General features: G+C 35.5%; 2 protein-coding genes across 2 annotated transcripts; both read right to left on the minus strand.

Annotated features, from left to right (window-relative positions):
- Positions 1-209: 209 nt before the first annotated feature.
- LOC113335812 (protein TIFY 10a-like) lies at positions 210-1,910 on the minus strand. The gene is made up of 2 exons (XM_026581849.1): positions 910-1,910; positions 210-820 (listed from the first exon to the last, which is right to left on the minus strand). Exons 1-2 carry the CDS (start codon positions 1,448-1,450, stop codon positions 597-599), a joined length of 765 nt encoding a protein of 254 aa, XP_026437634.1. The 5' UTR covers positions 1,451-1,910; the 3' UTR covers positions 210-596.
- Positions 1,911-3,451: 1,541 nt separating this feature from the next.
- LOC113335743 (protein TIFY 10a-like) lies at positions 3,452-4,519 on the minus strand. The gene has a single exon (XM_026581757.1). It carries the CDS (start codon positions 4,407-4,409, stop codon positions 3,681-3,683), a length of 729 nt encoding a protein of 242 aa, XP_026437542.1. The 5' UTR covers positions 4,410-4,519; the 3' UTR covers positions 3,452-3,680.
- Between the last annotated feature and the right edge of the window lie 10,773 nt (positions 4,520-15,292).

Genomic DNA, 15,292 nt, shown 5'->3' on the forward strand with positions numbered 1-15,292 from the left:
TGCTTAACTTAATTAATTAACCGGTAAGAATTCATCAATTTGGGTTTAGTTCCCCAAGTTGATTTCCGTCGACTGGAAACCTGATTCTCCAGACAGATAGAGAAGAGTCCTGATCGCAAAAATATGCCCTCTCGATATAATTCATATCATCTTTTTACCTTGAGACGAGAAGATGGATATTAGCCAAAAATGTAATCAAGCCACACAAGTGAAGACGTCATATTGATTTCATAATAGGATTTCAACCCAAGAAAAAAATACATATAATTATCATAAAGCCTTAATTAACTTTCTTAACAATATATCTACATCTTATAATCAAAGGTAAAAATGACAGAACTTGCCTAGTGAACTAAACAAAATTAGATCTACATAGAAACCGAATAGGTTTGGGAGCAAGATGCCCAAATAAATGAATCAGCCCTTGTTATCTGTTCCCAATATCCCTGACATTTCAAGATGGAGATTCTAAATACGCGACTTAGAACACAAAGGTTATACGATGACGATGGTGCATTGCTAATATACCGGGAAAAAAAACGACCATATTTCAGGACAAGTATTTGTAAGTAAAACTAGTTGGAGCTTTATGAGTACTACAATTGTAAGCCTAAATCCGCCAACTGTTGCGCAGATTGGGAACCCAAACCCAGCCATATCTTCTTGTTTTCCTCTACCTTAATATTTGCTTTAGCTTCATCAGCCTTGCCGGAGGCTGAAGATGAAGAACCTCCAACTTGATATGGGGCTCTTGAATTGATCCTATCCTTTCTCTTCGCCAAGAACCGGTGTAATGAAGCATTTCTCGATATAGGTAAATCTGCATTATCACAAAAGCAATTTCAATTAGAAAACAACATCACAAAATTTGAAAAAATGAACGAAGATATTTGCAAATGAATTACGTACCAGAAGCGTTAATGGTTTGTTGTTTTTGTTGCTGATGATGTCTAGGAGGCAACGCATCCTTCTTAATGAAATCATTCGGAGCATCCTTCTTGATAAAATCATTCGGCGCAACGAAACTACTCGGTGGTTGTCGAGTAGTAGAATTATTAACAACCGAGAACTTCTTTGCAAGACCCAACACTTCTTGCGCTTTTGCTTCAGATAAATAATCAATAACCACCACCTTTCCACCGTAAAATATTGTCATCGGATGTGCTCTTTCACATTCGACCTTCTTTGGCGTTTCTAATGAACTTGGAGTACTAGGACCGAAACCAGTATTTTGAGGAAAGAAATCCATGACGTTAACTTGCCGGTTAGAAGACCCAGATGGCGAAAGATCCATCGCCGGAGCTCCTGCTGGAGATGATGATAATGATAAATTCATGGGTGTTGGACCAAAACTACCTTTGTTTTCTTTGAAGTACTGACTCATCAACATACTATAACTCTCTGAGAAATTCTTGGAGTTCATCATCTCTTGTGAAGATGAGCTTGACATGATCGAATCTATTAGATTAAGTTAAACCACGGAAACAACCTCCAAATTTCTTTGCAATTTCTTGAAACCTTCCTTGTGGAGATCAGAAAAAAAAAAGTTGTCTGAATTTTCTTTGCTGGTAAAGTTCTGTGAAGCTTCTCCTTCCTTTTATATTGATTATCCGTTGTATGCATGAATTGGGACATGTGTTATTTGTTTTAAAAAAATGATTCAGGGTTCATGAACATGAACAAGTACACATGCCTGTCTCCATCTTCTCAACTCAAATTGTATTTTGTATTGGCATGTGTTAGCAGCCAGCAACATGGCAATATATTTATTATTAACTCCACTTGATTTCAAAAGCAAAAAAACTGATATAGTGCTCGCTTGCACCACACTACTAGGATCACCACCGCCGACATGGCGATTTTTTTGCTCTTGGATTCGATTAAGTTATGCCTTTTGAAGATGTAGAGCAGCTGGATGAAGGCCGTGTTGCGGATGTAAGCAATGAGGATGGGATTGGTGTGCACCATGCATACAATTTATTCAAAAGCTAGGAGTGTCAATATTTCTTCTTCTTTGTATTTAAAAGTCCACAAGAAAATTCAACCTATTTACCAGGCAGGTTGTAGGGTGACGTAACTTGTTTTTTAAAGAGCGATTGAGATGGCTTTACACAACTAAGGAAGCTTCCAGTAGGGATCGCTTTAATTATTTATTTTTTGAAATTTTATTGGGATCATATAAAGACCTGTAGTAATACAGTGTGGGCCTGTGGGGGATTAAATAAGCAAGTGCTTTAGTCTACAAGTTTTTAAACAAGGAGAAATTGAAGTTGAAGTTTTGTTTATAGCCAGTTTGGATATAACCGGAAAACGCTGTGAATTTCTCATTTGATCAGCTATGCCATAGAAGTGCAACTGCCTCCCCATGCAATAGGCCGGCTCAGCCTCTTGCTGAAGCGAACCAACCTGATAAGCTCTAAACATGGAATAAACCATTTGGCCAGAAAAGGATATGAATATTAAGTCGACATACACAGCAACCTTTTTCCAAAGGGAAACCTTCAAATTGGTTTTTACCTTGCATCTTTCGGTGTCTTTTCCACCAAAGCCGTTATATGTTGTTGTTTATCTGCCGACACGGAAAAAACGTGCAAAGACGGTTCGACTATCAAGTTGAACACGCAACGTTATGGACCTATGGTTATCCGTATCAGTCAAATAACTAGATTTCAACTATTAGGTGGAAATCTAGAGAGTTCCAGTTAAGAACGTTGTTATTCACCCACCCGAAAAGTAGGTGATAAACACTTACTAGTAGAAACGATTATCCCCAGTCCATTTTTGAAGTTACATAGCTACACACTAGTCGCAAAACAAATACTATGCATCTGACTTCAGGCTTTAATTTGGCTTAGAGTTGACCGAGTTAGATGTCAAGCTGTTTGTTTTCTCAACATACTTTTTACTTATTTTTTTCTAACTTGGAAAGCAGATTTGTGATTAAACTTAAATGAATTATATAATTTTGACACACTAAGTCAGATTCAAATATAATGAGTCGGATTCAAACATGATTGTTGATTTTGAAGAACACAATTACACAAACATTCCATTACTCTGAAGATTCATGATTCTTGCTGAGATGCTAGAAGGTTTTGTACCGCCCATTGCCCAACTAAACATCATAATCATAAACAATAGAAATTTGTTGAAACTTCAACGCATTAGAGATATCTCTTTGATCCTTAATAAGAAATGGCTAATTTTTTTTGTGGTGGCGATTTAGATTTAGAGACGTGGTCTCCAATTGCAGCGCCATTGTATTTGGTTTTTCTTGAGTCGGCTATCTTGAAATCATCTTTGGCTGAATTCTTTGACATATTGTTGACAAAGCCGAAATGATTTTCTTTTAAGCAAAAGTGAAAAGTCTACTCTCTAAACCGATTCTTCACGTTTTCTTTTTACAATATTTTGAGGATGGCAGTTGGATCAGCACTGGGGTCGGTCTAAATGGTTGAATCTCCTCGAAAAGATTAGACCCCGCTACATAAAAAAAAAATGAAAAACAGTGTACAAGCAAAAGTTGTACATGTAGATTTTGCAACTCTAGTGTTTTCTTCTGTTCTATTATATAACCTTCACTTTCTATCAAAACTTAAAATTAAAATTAAAATAAAGTGGCACTTGATTTTGTAGACCAATTGATGGATGCAGACGTGATACTATAACTACAGCGGTCCCTATATCTCCATTTGAGATGTAGATTTGGGACCTAAACCGAGCCATGTCTTGCTTTCGTCCATCTCTTTATGACTATCCTTGGGGGTCGAAGATGAAGCCTTAACTTGATATGGTGCTCTTGCGCTAATCCTCTCTTTTCTTTTCGCCAAAAATCTTTGTAGTGAAAGATTTTTAGCTGCGGGTACATCAGATGCATTTATATATAGAGATGATGAAGAACTACCGGAAGCAATGGGAATGGGTCTCTGTTGTTGTTGTTGTCGCTGTTGATGGCTTGGAGGCAATAAATCCTTGCGAATCAAAATGTTGTTCACAGGGACGACACTATTTCCCGCAGTTTCTCGAGTACTCACAATGTATGAGCCTGAGAAATTCTCAGCAAAACCCAGAACTTGTTTTGCATTGTCTGCCGTTAAATTATCCAAAACCATTATCTTTCCGCCGTAAAATATTGTCATTTGAGGAGATTCCGGCTTATTCTTTGTTTCCATTGTGTTTGGTGTTGCACCTAAAGAAGCATGTTGTTGAGGAAATAATCCCATCAACTTAACTTCGTTGTTGTATGTCGACGATGAAATGCCCACTGAAGATGCCGGTGCCGAAGATGATAGATTAATGGCTGGTGGACCAAAACCACCTTTATTCCCTTTCATATATTCGCTCAGTAAATCACACGTTTGGGAGAAACTCTTTGATTTCATCATCTCTTTTGCCGATGAACTTGACATGATTGATTCGATATTGCAATCTATCCACCTTCTAGAAATGTAATTTAAAACTCAAAAAAAATAATCTTTCTGATATTCTTCTTCTGATGATGCTGTTGTTTTAAGTGGTATGAAGTTTATGCTCTATATTTAAAATGTTTTGGTTGCCTTTTTATATAGGTAAGTGGTTGCACTTTTCAAATAAAACATGTTTTTGTTGCTTAAAGAAACGAATACTAGTTGAGTAGGTCAAGGACAACTAACTAACACTTTAGAGATACAGGCTAGCAAAATTCAAGATATTGGTGTCCTCCAGATTAAAAGAGCACATGTGACATATGCGTCACAGTAGATATGCGCTTATCAAGATAGTGTTGCAAAAATTAAAGTCGGCAGTTGAATGGTTTGGTCTTTAGTCCTCTTGCTTAAAACGAGATGTTTGTCTTGAGACTGCTTTTGGGGGAAAGTATTGTTGGGTCCAACGGGGTGTAGATGCACTGTACTAATAACTATCAAATGTGGAGCTGTTTTCTCCATTAAGTTTTTGATTAATATTTTGGTCAAATTATCACACGGTGTGCGGAGTTATGGAGCCCCATTTTATATCTAATTAAACTAGTTTAAAACCTTGATTAAGCTAATTTAAAAGAGAACTTTGTTTAGTCCACTATATCCGACCCGGGTTAATGGCTAGTCCAGGGGAAAAATATATTCACTCGTTAGTCCAAAAAAGTTTTGAAAAGAGGAAAATTACTCTACTAACCCTAACATATAACACTATGTATGTTACTACATATATTACTACATACTACATATGTTACTAGTAATATGTTACTACATATTGATACATATGTTACTAGTAGTATGTTACTTGTAGTATCAATATGTTATGACTACATATAAATAAATACTGTTATGTTATATATTGATACTACATATCAATATGTAGTGTCAACATATTGATACTACATATTACATATCAATATGTAGTATCAACATGTTATGTACTGCATATAAATAAATACTGTTATGTTATGTATTTATATTACATATCATTACATATTAATATTGTTATGTTATACTACATATGTTACTAATAGTAAAGTACTAGTTACTACTAGTATACTAGTAACTACATATTGATACTACATATTACTACTAGTTACTACATACTAGTTACTACATATTGATACAACATATTACTACTACATATTACTATTAGTAGTATACTAGTATACTAGTTACTACATATTGATACTACATATTACTACTAGTTACTACTAATATACTAGTATACTAGTTACTACTAGTAAACTAGTTTACTTTACTAGTATACTAGTAAAGTAGTTACCTAATTTACTAGTAACATATTTTTGTTACTACTAGTATAGTACATATTAATATGTAGTATCACCATATCGATACTACTAGTATGTAGTAACATACTACTAGTAACATTTACATGTGTTGATACTAATTAGATCTGGAAGGGTGTTTTAGGCATTTAGAAAACACACTTTATAATCTCCACAAAGTTTTTGGACTAGCGAGTAAATAATCTAGTCCATTAACTGGGTCATGAAAAACTGAATTAAACAGTAATTCCTACAGTTTAAAACACTAATAATTTGCAATGTGTTTGTTAGAGTAAAAAAGTTTTACTATCTATCTTTTCACTTTTGTGTCAACTAATTGTAAGGTTATCTTTATATTTATTGTATTACAAACTATCTCCAAAGAATGAAGTTTGTGGTCTCAGTTATGACAACAATCTATCAATAAAATTCTGTTTCATTATATCTGTCTTGGTATCAGATTTTCTAGGGATATGATTTTTCAGGGTTTCCCAAATGTAATGTTATCTTTTTTCCTCAATTTTGCTTCCATCGTTACCCTAACTCTTATAAACACTTCATTAAATTTTACCCAAATTTTAATACAACTTCTACCAATCTGCTTCTCCTACACTCCAAAGGCGTGCCGCCACCACCTGTTCATTGTGAAGTCACCACCACCTTACCTTTCACAAATATTTTTCACTTTATATGTATTAAACTACATTATACTAACTACATATTCTGCAGGTCTCAGATGTCTTCGATTTTGATCAATATATAAATTTTGGATATCTTGATGGTTTTCTACATGCTCCTGCAGAAACTATTGTTGATGGAGATAATACTTTTACTAATCCTTCTTACTTTAAATGTCTCAAGTGGGGTTGATTTGTAATTAGCTGTTCAAATGCTACTTTTTTCTCCACCCATTACAACTGATGTTCTTGTACGACACACTGCTGCTAAGGTTTGGTCTTATCTTGCTACTACCTTTCAGAATCACTTATACGCTAATCCATGCTCGAAAATCAGCTTTACAGTATACGTAGAGAGTTTATGTCTAACGAATTATCTTTACAGTATACGTAGATAATACAATAATGTTTTTACAGATGCTCTAGCTGCTATAAATGAAACTGTCTCTGAGAGTGATATTAATATGCAATATCTACAAGGTTTGGTCGAGAGTATCGTGATTTTATTGTTGCTACTCAAAATCTTGATACTGAATTATCTTTTGTTTCTCTCAAATCTAGACTCATAAAGGATGAACAATGGTTGAAGAATCAAGATCTCCAAATTAAAGTTGTTTTCGGTCTTACTTAATCTATTTATTTATTTTTGCTAAAAAGACTTCCAGTCCGGGTTCTAGTTCTCAATTCACTAGGTCTGACAAACCCTTATATTTATTTACTGATTATGCTTTTATGGAATGTCAAATTTGTAAATAAATCGTGCATTCTACCAGTAAATGAAAATATTGGTGTACACCATCCAGATATTCCTATCAACCCAAATTACCACCATCTACATCTTTTAAACCTCAATCTAATGTTTGCATTTAAGTGAATGCAACACCTGATTGGGTACCTGATTTAGGTACTTTACAAAACATATCAATGACCTACACTTCTTATTAACACCTCAATTACAGTAGGTCCACTAAAGTAAAGGTTGGTAATGGAAACTTTTTTCCTATTACCTTGATGGTTGGGCTTCATTTTCCAAATCATCTTTTGCTCTGTCAAATGCATGTTATGTCCCTAATATTCAAAGAAAGCTTTACCGGGACAGTTTACAGTTGAACATTATTGTCCTATTACATTCTCACCATGGGGTTATGAAATTAAAGACATTTCTATTGATCAAGTGTTAGTTGAAGATCTTAAAACCAACAATTTATAACCTATTACTTGTTCATCACCACAACCACCTACATTTCTTGTCTCAGTTGCAGCTTCTTCACATATTTGGCACAAGCGTTTTGGACATTCAGCTTATAAGATTATCCACAAAATCAGAGATACAAATCAAATCACATTGGTACATTATGAATTTGACTCTTTTGGTCATCCTTGTCAGCTTGGTAAGAGTAAGCAGCTACCATTCAAACGTCAGATAGAAATGCTACTTCACCACTTACTTTGATTCACTGTGATGTATGGGGCCAACACTTGAATTATATTCTCTTTTTTGATGACTTCATTCGACCTTTCCATTAGGTATACCTTATGAAGAACAAAACATAATATGTAGCTTTCTTTAGGCATTTCAAGACTATGAATGAAAACCTTCTGTCTTTAAAAATTAAGGTGTTTCATACAGATGATGCTTTTGATCTTGTCAAGGGAAAGTTAAGGGAATATCTTGATGAATGTGGTATTACTATTGCTATCTCTTTCCTAACACACCTCAACAGAATGGACTGGATGTGAGGAAGCACAAACATAAAACTGAAATGGGCAACACCATCTCCATGCAAGCTTGCCTGCCAAAGTCTTTCTGGTTTGATTTATTCCTTACTTCCGCCCTACCTAATCAACTGAACACCAACTAAGTTACTTAACTTTATCATTCCTTTTGAACTTATTTTCTCAAAAGCATCATATTACTCTTTACTTAAAGTATTTGGTTGCACCAATTACCCATTTCTTGCTGATTACAGAAAAGACAAGCTAAGTATTAAGTCTTCAAGGTGTGCATTTATTGGATACATCACTAGTCACAATGGCTATTGGTGCTATAATAATACTTCAAAGGAAGTCTACATCTCAAGCAATATTGTGTTTGATGAGGCTATTTTCCCATGTTGTACTTGTCCTACTTCATCTTTTACACCTTATACTATTACTCTTTATATTCCTCAAACAACCTCGTCATCACCATCCTATCTAGAACCACCTGCTATCTCTACTAAAATTTTTTATGAGCCGATTCACCTACCTGAAGTTACAATTACTCATCCAATGATGACAAGACCCAAAGATGGTATTGTTAAACCAAAATACTTACCAGATTTTGTAACTCATTTCACTATTCCTCATGCATTTTGCGCTATTCTTAGACACACAATTTCCACCGAACCAAAAACTTACAGATTTTCCATTAAGAATGGAATATGGAATACTTTTATGCAACATGAATTCAATATACTGCAAGAAAATAACACATGGACTCTTGTTGCTCTTGAACCCGGTATAAATGTTTTAGGATCAAAATGGGTCTATAAAATTAAACTAAAGACCGATGGAAGTATGGATAGGTACAAAGCTCGTCTGATAGCTCATGATTTTCTTCAACAAGATGTAATTGATTACAATGAAATATTTAGTCTCGTTGTTAAGTCCATTACCATACGAGTTGTTCTTGTTGTTGCATTATCTAAGCACTAGATTTTCAAAATTGGATGTTTCCAATGCTTTTCTCCATGATGCTCTTTCTGAAACAGCATACATGAACCAACCTCAAGAGTTTGTTGATCAAGCAAAGACGAATCATGTTTGTCTACTCAAGAAATCCTTATATGGTCTTAAGCAAGCTCTCCGTGCTTGGTATGGGAAATTTAGTGGTTTTATCTCACAACAAGGTTTTGTTAAAGCTGCAACATATCAATATATGTTTATTTATAATTCTTCTATAACTACAGTGCTTACACTTATTTATGTTGATGATATCATCCTTATAGGCAACTCTGATACTTTCATTGCTTCACTAATTTCGAAACTGAGTGTAGCTTTTCCAATGAAGGATTTAGGTGATCTTCATCAATTTCTTAGGATTGGAGCTGACTTGAGTACCCCCTCCACATTCAGCAATTCTGACTCAGTAAAAGTACACTTTAGATTTGCTATCTAAAGCTAATATGCTCGATAGTAAACCTTGCAGCACACCCATAACCACTGACAAAAAAATCTCTGTTCTTGATGATGTTTTGTTACCTGATCCTCTCCAATATCGCAGCATTGTTGGGGCTTCCCAATACCATAAGTTAACCAGTTTAGATATCAACTTTAATTTGCTGTAAATAGTGTCTCGCAGTTCATGCAAGCTCCTAGGGACTCTCATATGCTAGTAGTCAGACAAATTTTATGGTATCTCAAAGGTATCATTGGATAAGGCATTACTATCTCTGCTGGTGACATCACATCCATTAGTGGTTACTCAGATTCTGATTGGGCCGGTTGTCCCGACACTCGTCGTTCCACATCAGGTTATTGCATCCTCTTAGGCTCACCAATCATCAGTTGGTCTCTAAAAAGCAACCAACTATTGCTAGATCTTCAATTGAAGCCGGGTATAAATTTTTCAGTTTACTCTCCTCAGAAGTAATGTGGTTGTTTCAACTACTTTAGGAGCTAGAAATCACTCTTATAAATATTTTTCAATTTTACAGTGACCATATTGTTGCTCCTTATGTTTTCAACAACCATGTCTTTCACGTGAGAACAAAACACATTGAAGTTGACTTTCATTCTTCCCGAGAACTTCTAGTTGTAGGTGATATTGATGTTGAGTTTGTTCCTTCTTCTGCTCAGCTTGCGGATTGTAGTTGCAGGAAATCCAACACTACACCCCTCGTATGATTCCATTATTAATCAACTCATTTTAGGTTTAAACTCTTTATTTTATTGAACAATCTTTGAATATTCTTACAAGAAAAGATAAAGAAATCAAGAATGATCTCTTTTCTATACTTTTTCTCTCCTATTTACTTGTTTCTTACTCAAAAAAGATCTCTCCTCTCTTTACAATTTAAACGACTATTTATAAGGAAATACATAGTGGATGACAGCTAATCTGTCCCTTATTTTCGGGTATGGCTTGCGACATTCTCGCAACCTTACAGATGTTAATTTCGCAAACTCTCTAATTTTCGCAGGGTTATCATATATTTCTCGTGATCTTAGCTGACGTCATTTATTTTATCATTTCTGAAATTGTTCTGCGACGCTGTTGTACTGTGTTACTGACAATTTCGCTGAAATATTGTCATTGCGAGATTCTGATCCTACATCTTGCCTCTTCTCATATCTTCTCTGCAAAGTAGAGAATGATGTGAGAAATGCGGCAACTGTTCATCTTTTCATATTCTATATTTATCACACGTACTCTCTCTTCCATTTATTTCTTGACACGTCTTCTGTAAATGCTGTTTTTCAACCGCTCACGTCTTTTCGTCTTAATGGTGTTTATTTCTTCGAGTAAAAAATCTCCTTTATATACTCTTCTTACCCCCTTTTTCCACTTTTCTTTTTACTTTCTCTTCTATTTTTATTCTCTCATCTCTGCAACTCTGTTATTCTTCTGCAAATTATGCTGCTGTAATTTTTTCTTCATTCAATCCTTTTACTTTACATACATTCCCATACTCTATATTCAAACATGGATCCAAGTGGTCATAAATATGAGAATAATTTACAAGATGTCCAAAAAGATCTTGCTGATGAAGGTTTCATACTCTCCACCATACCTGGTGAGAATGCCAAATCAATTCTTTCTGTCAATCTTTTCTCTGATCAATATTGTGATGATCAATAAATCATAATTTCGCTAGGTCAGATTCTCGCAGGTCTTCCTATTCCTCTTTATAACCCAGATCTTCCTTTATTTTATGAAATTCTCGCTAATTCGGGATTTTCGCGAGCCATCTTCCAACTGAGTGGGGACTGCATCCGTCTGATGCTAGAGTTCGCTAATCGTGGTGCTGGTAGAGGATCTCTATACTCCAAAGAACTTAGGGATCCTAAATTCGCAAACCTAAAGATAGTTGCTGAGAAGTATACAATAGCGAATTTCTTTGAGAACTATGAACTTATCTCCATGAAGAAAGAGAATACTCGCTGGGGTATTCGCTTAAAAAGGAAAGATAACATTGATGAAGCCAAAGTTCTTATGCAAGATATTGATTGGCATTCTGTAAAAACACAACTCCTCGCCAATCCAAAGATGATAAATGGTGTGTTTTTCCTTTAATGCTAAAAGGAACCTACATTTTTGGGTCAAATATTCTTCCTGCGAATCTCGCTGCTTATCGATTTTTACTATTCTGTTCGCTAACTCTTGCGACATTCCGCAGATCCAAAAACTGAAGGATGGTTATAACAGGACTGGGAAATCTAGTACTCTGTTAGCTCTTCTCTCATACACAGATGAGGTAAGAAATTTTATCTTATGATTTTAAATAGTACTGTTACTTCCATGCTTCCATTTCTTATTTCTATCTGTGTGTGAAGATTATTGTTGAAGTAGAAGAATCTGCTGATGTTGCGAAGATTGGTGATAAAGGGAAAGGTGCTCTTCGCAAGGAAAAATCAACTGGTCCTCCTCCAAAGAAAAGGAAAGTTCGTTCTTCTTCCCCTTCAAATATTCCTCCTCACTAAAATTCTGAAAGTGATAAGGGTGATGAGGACAACGATGATATTGCTGCAAGTGAAGATTCCCCACCTGAATCTTCTATGGCTAAGTTATCTGGCCTCTTTCTGATTCTCTACAAGGAATGGGAGATAGCCAATTCGCAGATACCTGCAAAGCTCTCGCTACCCTTTGCGATGTTCCTTTACTGGATGGTGATAGCTCTCTTCGTGGAGTTTCTAGATCAGTGACTCCCGATTTTTTGTATTCTCTCAATAGTCTGGTATATTTTTATCCTTTTAGTTCTTCATTGTTATAATTCAAAATTTCTTTCTATATTAATATTTTTTATATTTTTTCGCAGGATGGAAAAGCTTCTTTTGCTGTTGCCTAAGATCTAGAGAGAAGACGTGAAAATCTTGAAAAGAAGAATCTTCAATTTCGCAAAAAGAATGAAGAATTAGAAGCTGAAGTTAAAGGTCTTCGCGAGAAAAATAGACAATTAGAAATTGATTCTTCCTCGTATAAGAACAAAATTTCTAGTCTTCAGCAATCTAATAATCAGCTTTACGGTATGTTACCTTTCTCTTTTCTCTTTATTCATTCATCCTGTTATTTTATCTTATTTAAACGATCCTTTTTGCAGACATTTATGGTCTTTCTGATGAATCTACCCTTCTTCGTTCATTTCCTAATGCCTTGGATAATGATACCCTTCTTGAGAGTCTTAACAATTCCTTAAATAGCTTCTCAAATGATAGAATTTCTTCTCTTTCTATAAATGATCTTAGATCTAAATTTCGCCTCTTAGAATTTGATCATAGATCTAGTTTAGGCTTAGCCAACGATTTAAGCGTCTCCTTCTTGATTCTAAAGAAAACCAATGAGTTAAGAACCAAAATTAGTGGTCTCATAGATGATAAGGATCGCATCTCTGATCAAGGTGCCAAGGCTGGCGAGATTCCAAGAGGCTCTTCTTGAAGTTCAACTTGAACGAGATGAAGCTAACCGCAAGAATATCGAACTCTGCGAAAGGGAAAATCAAATTCGTTCTCGTCTTCTTATAAGTAGTGAGGATGAATTTGTTTGGGCTGCGAAAATCTTAGATGATGCTAGAAAAGACTTAGGTGTAAATGTTAGTCTCAAGTTGAGCATACACCTTGATTAGAGATATGATTTCTGACAGAGAAGGTTACTAACTGCTCTTCTTTACTAATTTTTTGTTTTATGAATTCTCATCAAGTTAATAATTGATTGTCTTTTGCTCGCAGATTCTGAAAATAGATATCGTGAAAAGATTGAGGAACTCGAGCTGAAAAGGAGGAACTCGCAAAGAATCTTTCTTCTCGCAACGACAAGTATTCTAGATTGAATCAAATCAAGATCACTGTTGCGAATTTTAAATGACTATGCATTTTCGCAATCAAACTATCCAAATGGTTTGTGATGATCATAATATCCCACATTCTGATTATCCTTGTCTTTTAGAAGAAATCCCACAGAATACTCCCAGTTTGATTATCTCTGATAGCGAAGCTGACGATGAGAATCTGATAGTATGGAAGTTCTGATGGTGATGAAGATTCTGACGCAGACGAAGAAGGAATAAGTCTAATGAAGATAATGAAGGATTAACCAAGAAGTAGTCTTCATTTCTTTCTTTGATTCTTTGTAATACTTGTACATTTATTTCTTCTTTCTGTATATTTGTGTTTCTTTCATTTTGACCTGCATTAATTAAAACAATTCTTCTTTGCAATACAGTTAATCAATATAATCATTAATTCTTGAATCTTTGAGTAAATCTATCATATGGGAGCAAATAACATTTTCTAATTTCATACATTCCCATACTTGCCTCTGTTATTTGAATCCAAATGAGAGATTTCATAAAAAAAAATCTTATTGTATAACTTCGGAATATTGTGCGAAGTGAATTTGGTTTCTTTTCAAAATCTCATTCATGTGTGGTATTATTTTTCCTTCCTAATTAAAGGTCTTATTATGCCACCTCTTGTTATTGCGGCAAAATCGTTGGACGTCCTTGCACTTTCATGCAAAAACCCATTGATCTTGCCTTAACTTTTTCTTTTATATTATGGCCTCTTCAGGAATGTTGCGACAATATGACAGGCCTAAATATTCTTTCGAAAATAAAGCCCCATGACATTGTCGTCTTGCGACGAAATCGCAGGACGTCTTCGCACTTTCATGCGAAAACCCATTGATCTCGTCTTATCCTTTTCTTTTGTATTATTGCCCCTTCAGGATTGTTGCACAAATATGACAATCCTTAATATCCTTGCGAATAAAAAGCCTCATGACATTTGCGTCTTAAGACACTTATCAGCTCCCTAATGGAGGGTGCCGCCTTTATCTTCCCCCTGGTTGCCCCTTCAAGGAGGCGTACTTCTACCATACAAGGTTAGCTCCTCCCATCTAGTCTTAACAACAACCAGTTGTTTTCGCAGCCTCTTATCCCTTTTACCTATAGTGCTTATGGCTACGAGACTGCACCCTAAGTGGGGTTTTCTTCAGGCCGAGTGCAGTATAAGCCAAGACTTGTCAAGAATGGCAAGGACGCTTCAAACGCCCCCGGCACTCTTGACTCAATCGTGTACCTCGACGCCTTGATCAGATTCTGCACTCCTTGGGAGAGTCCTTATTACCTTAGTCGCCCAACCTAAGTCATATGCTTAAGCTGAGAATCCAAGGTGCCTCTCCCGGATGGGTTTTATTGACCCCAAATCTCCATGACTCAGGTTCCGGGGGTGGTGTAGCCTTTCCCTGAGCCATGCAACAGGTACCCCCTTATATGACGTACTTTAGGTCTTACATTTGCCTCTTGCGAAATTGTATTCGCGAACTAGGGTGTACGTCATAAAGGTTCGCCTCTTTCTCTTTTGTCATTCTTCTCTGATTAGTTTCTGTAAAATTCATTATCTCTGTGAAAGTCTCGCAAATCATTATATTATATCTGAATTTCGCAATCTCAATTTTGTTGTTCAATCAAATTTATTTTTGAGAATTACCTTTGCCATCCTCTACTTCTTTATTATTTTCTGCTACTGCTTCTTTGGTAGTGGTATGTTCATCATTTTTATTCTGAGCTAGCATTAATTTCGCAACATCTCTTCTCCTTTCCTTTCGATTGTGTCCACCATCAACCTCTCACTTCTTTGTACATCTTTGATTTTGTGTCGCAAGTTTTCCTTC

Source organism: Papaver somniferum, unplaced genomic scaffold (assembly GCF_003573695.1).
Source record: "Papaver somniferum cultivar HN1 unplaced genomic scaffold, ASM357369v1 unplaced-scaffold_15, whole genome shotgun sequence".
In the NCBI taxonomy this organism is placed as follows: domain Eukaryota; kingdom Viridiplantae; phylum Streptophyta; class Magnoliopsida; order Ranunculales; family Papaveraceae; genus Papaver; species Papaver somniferum.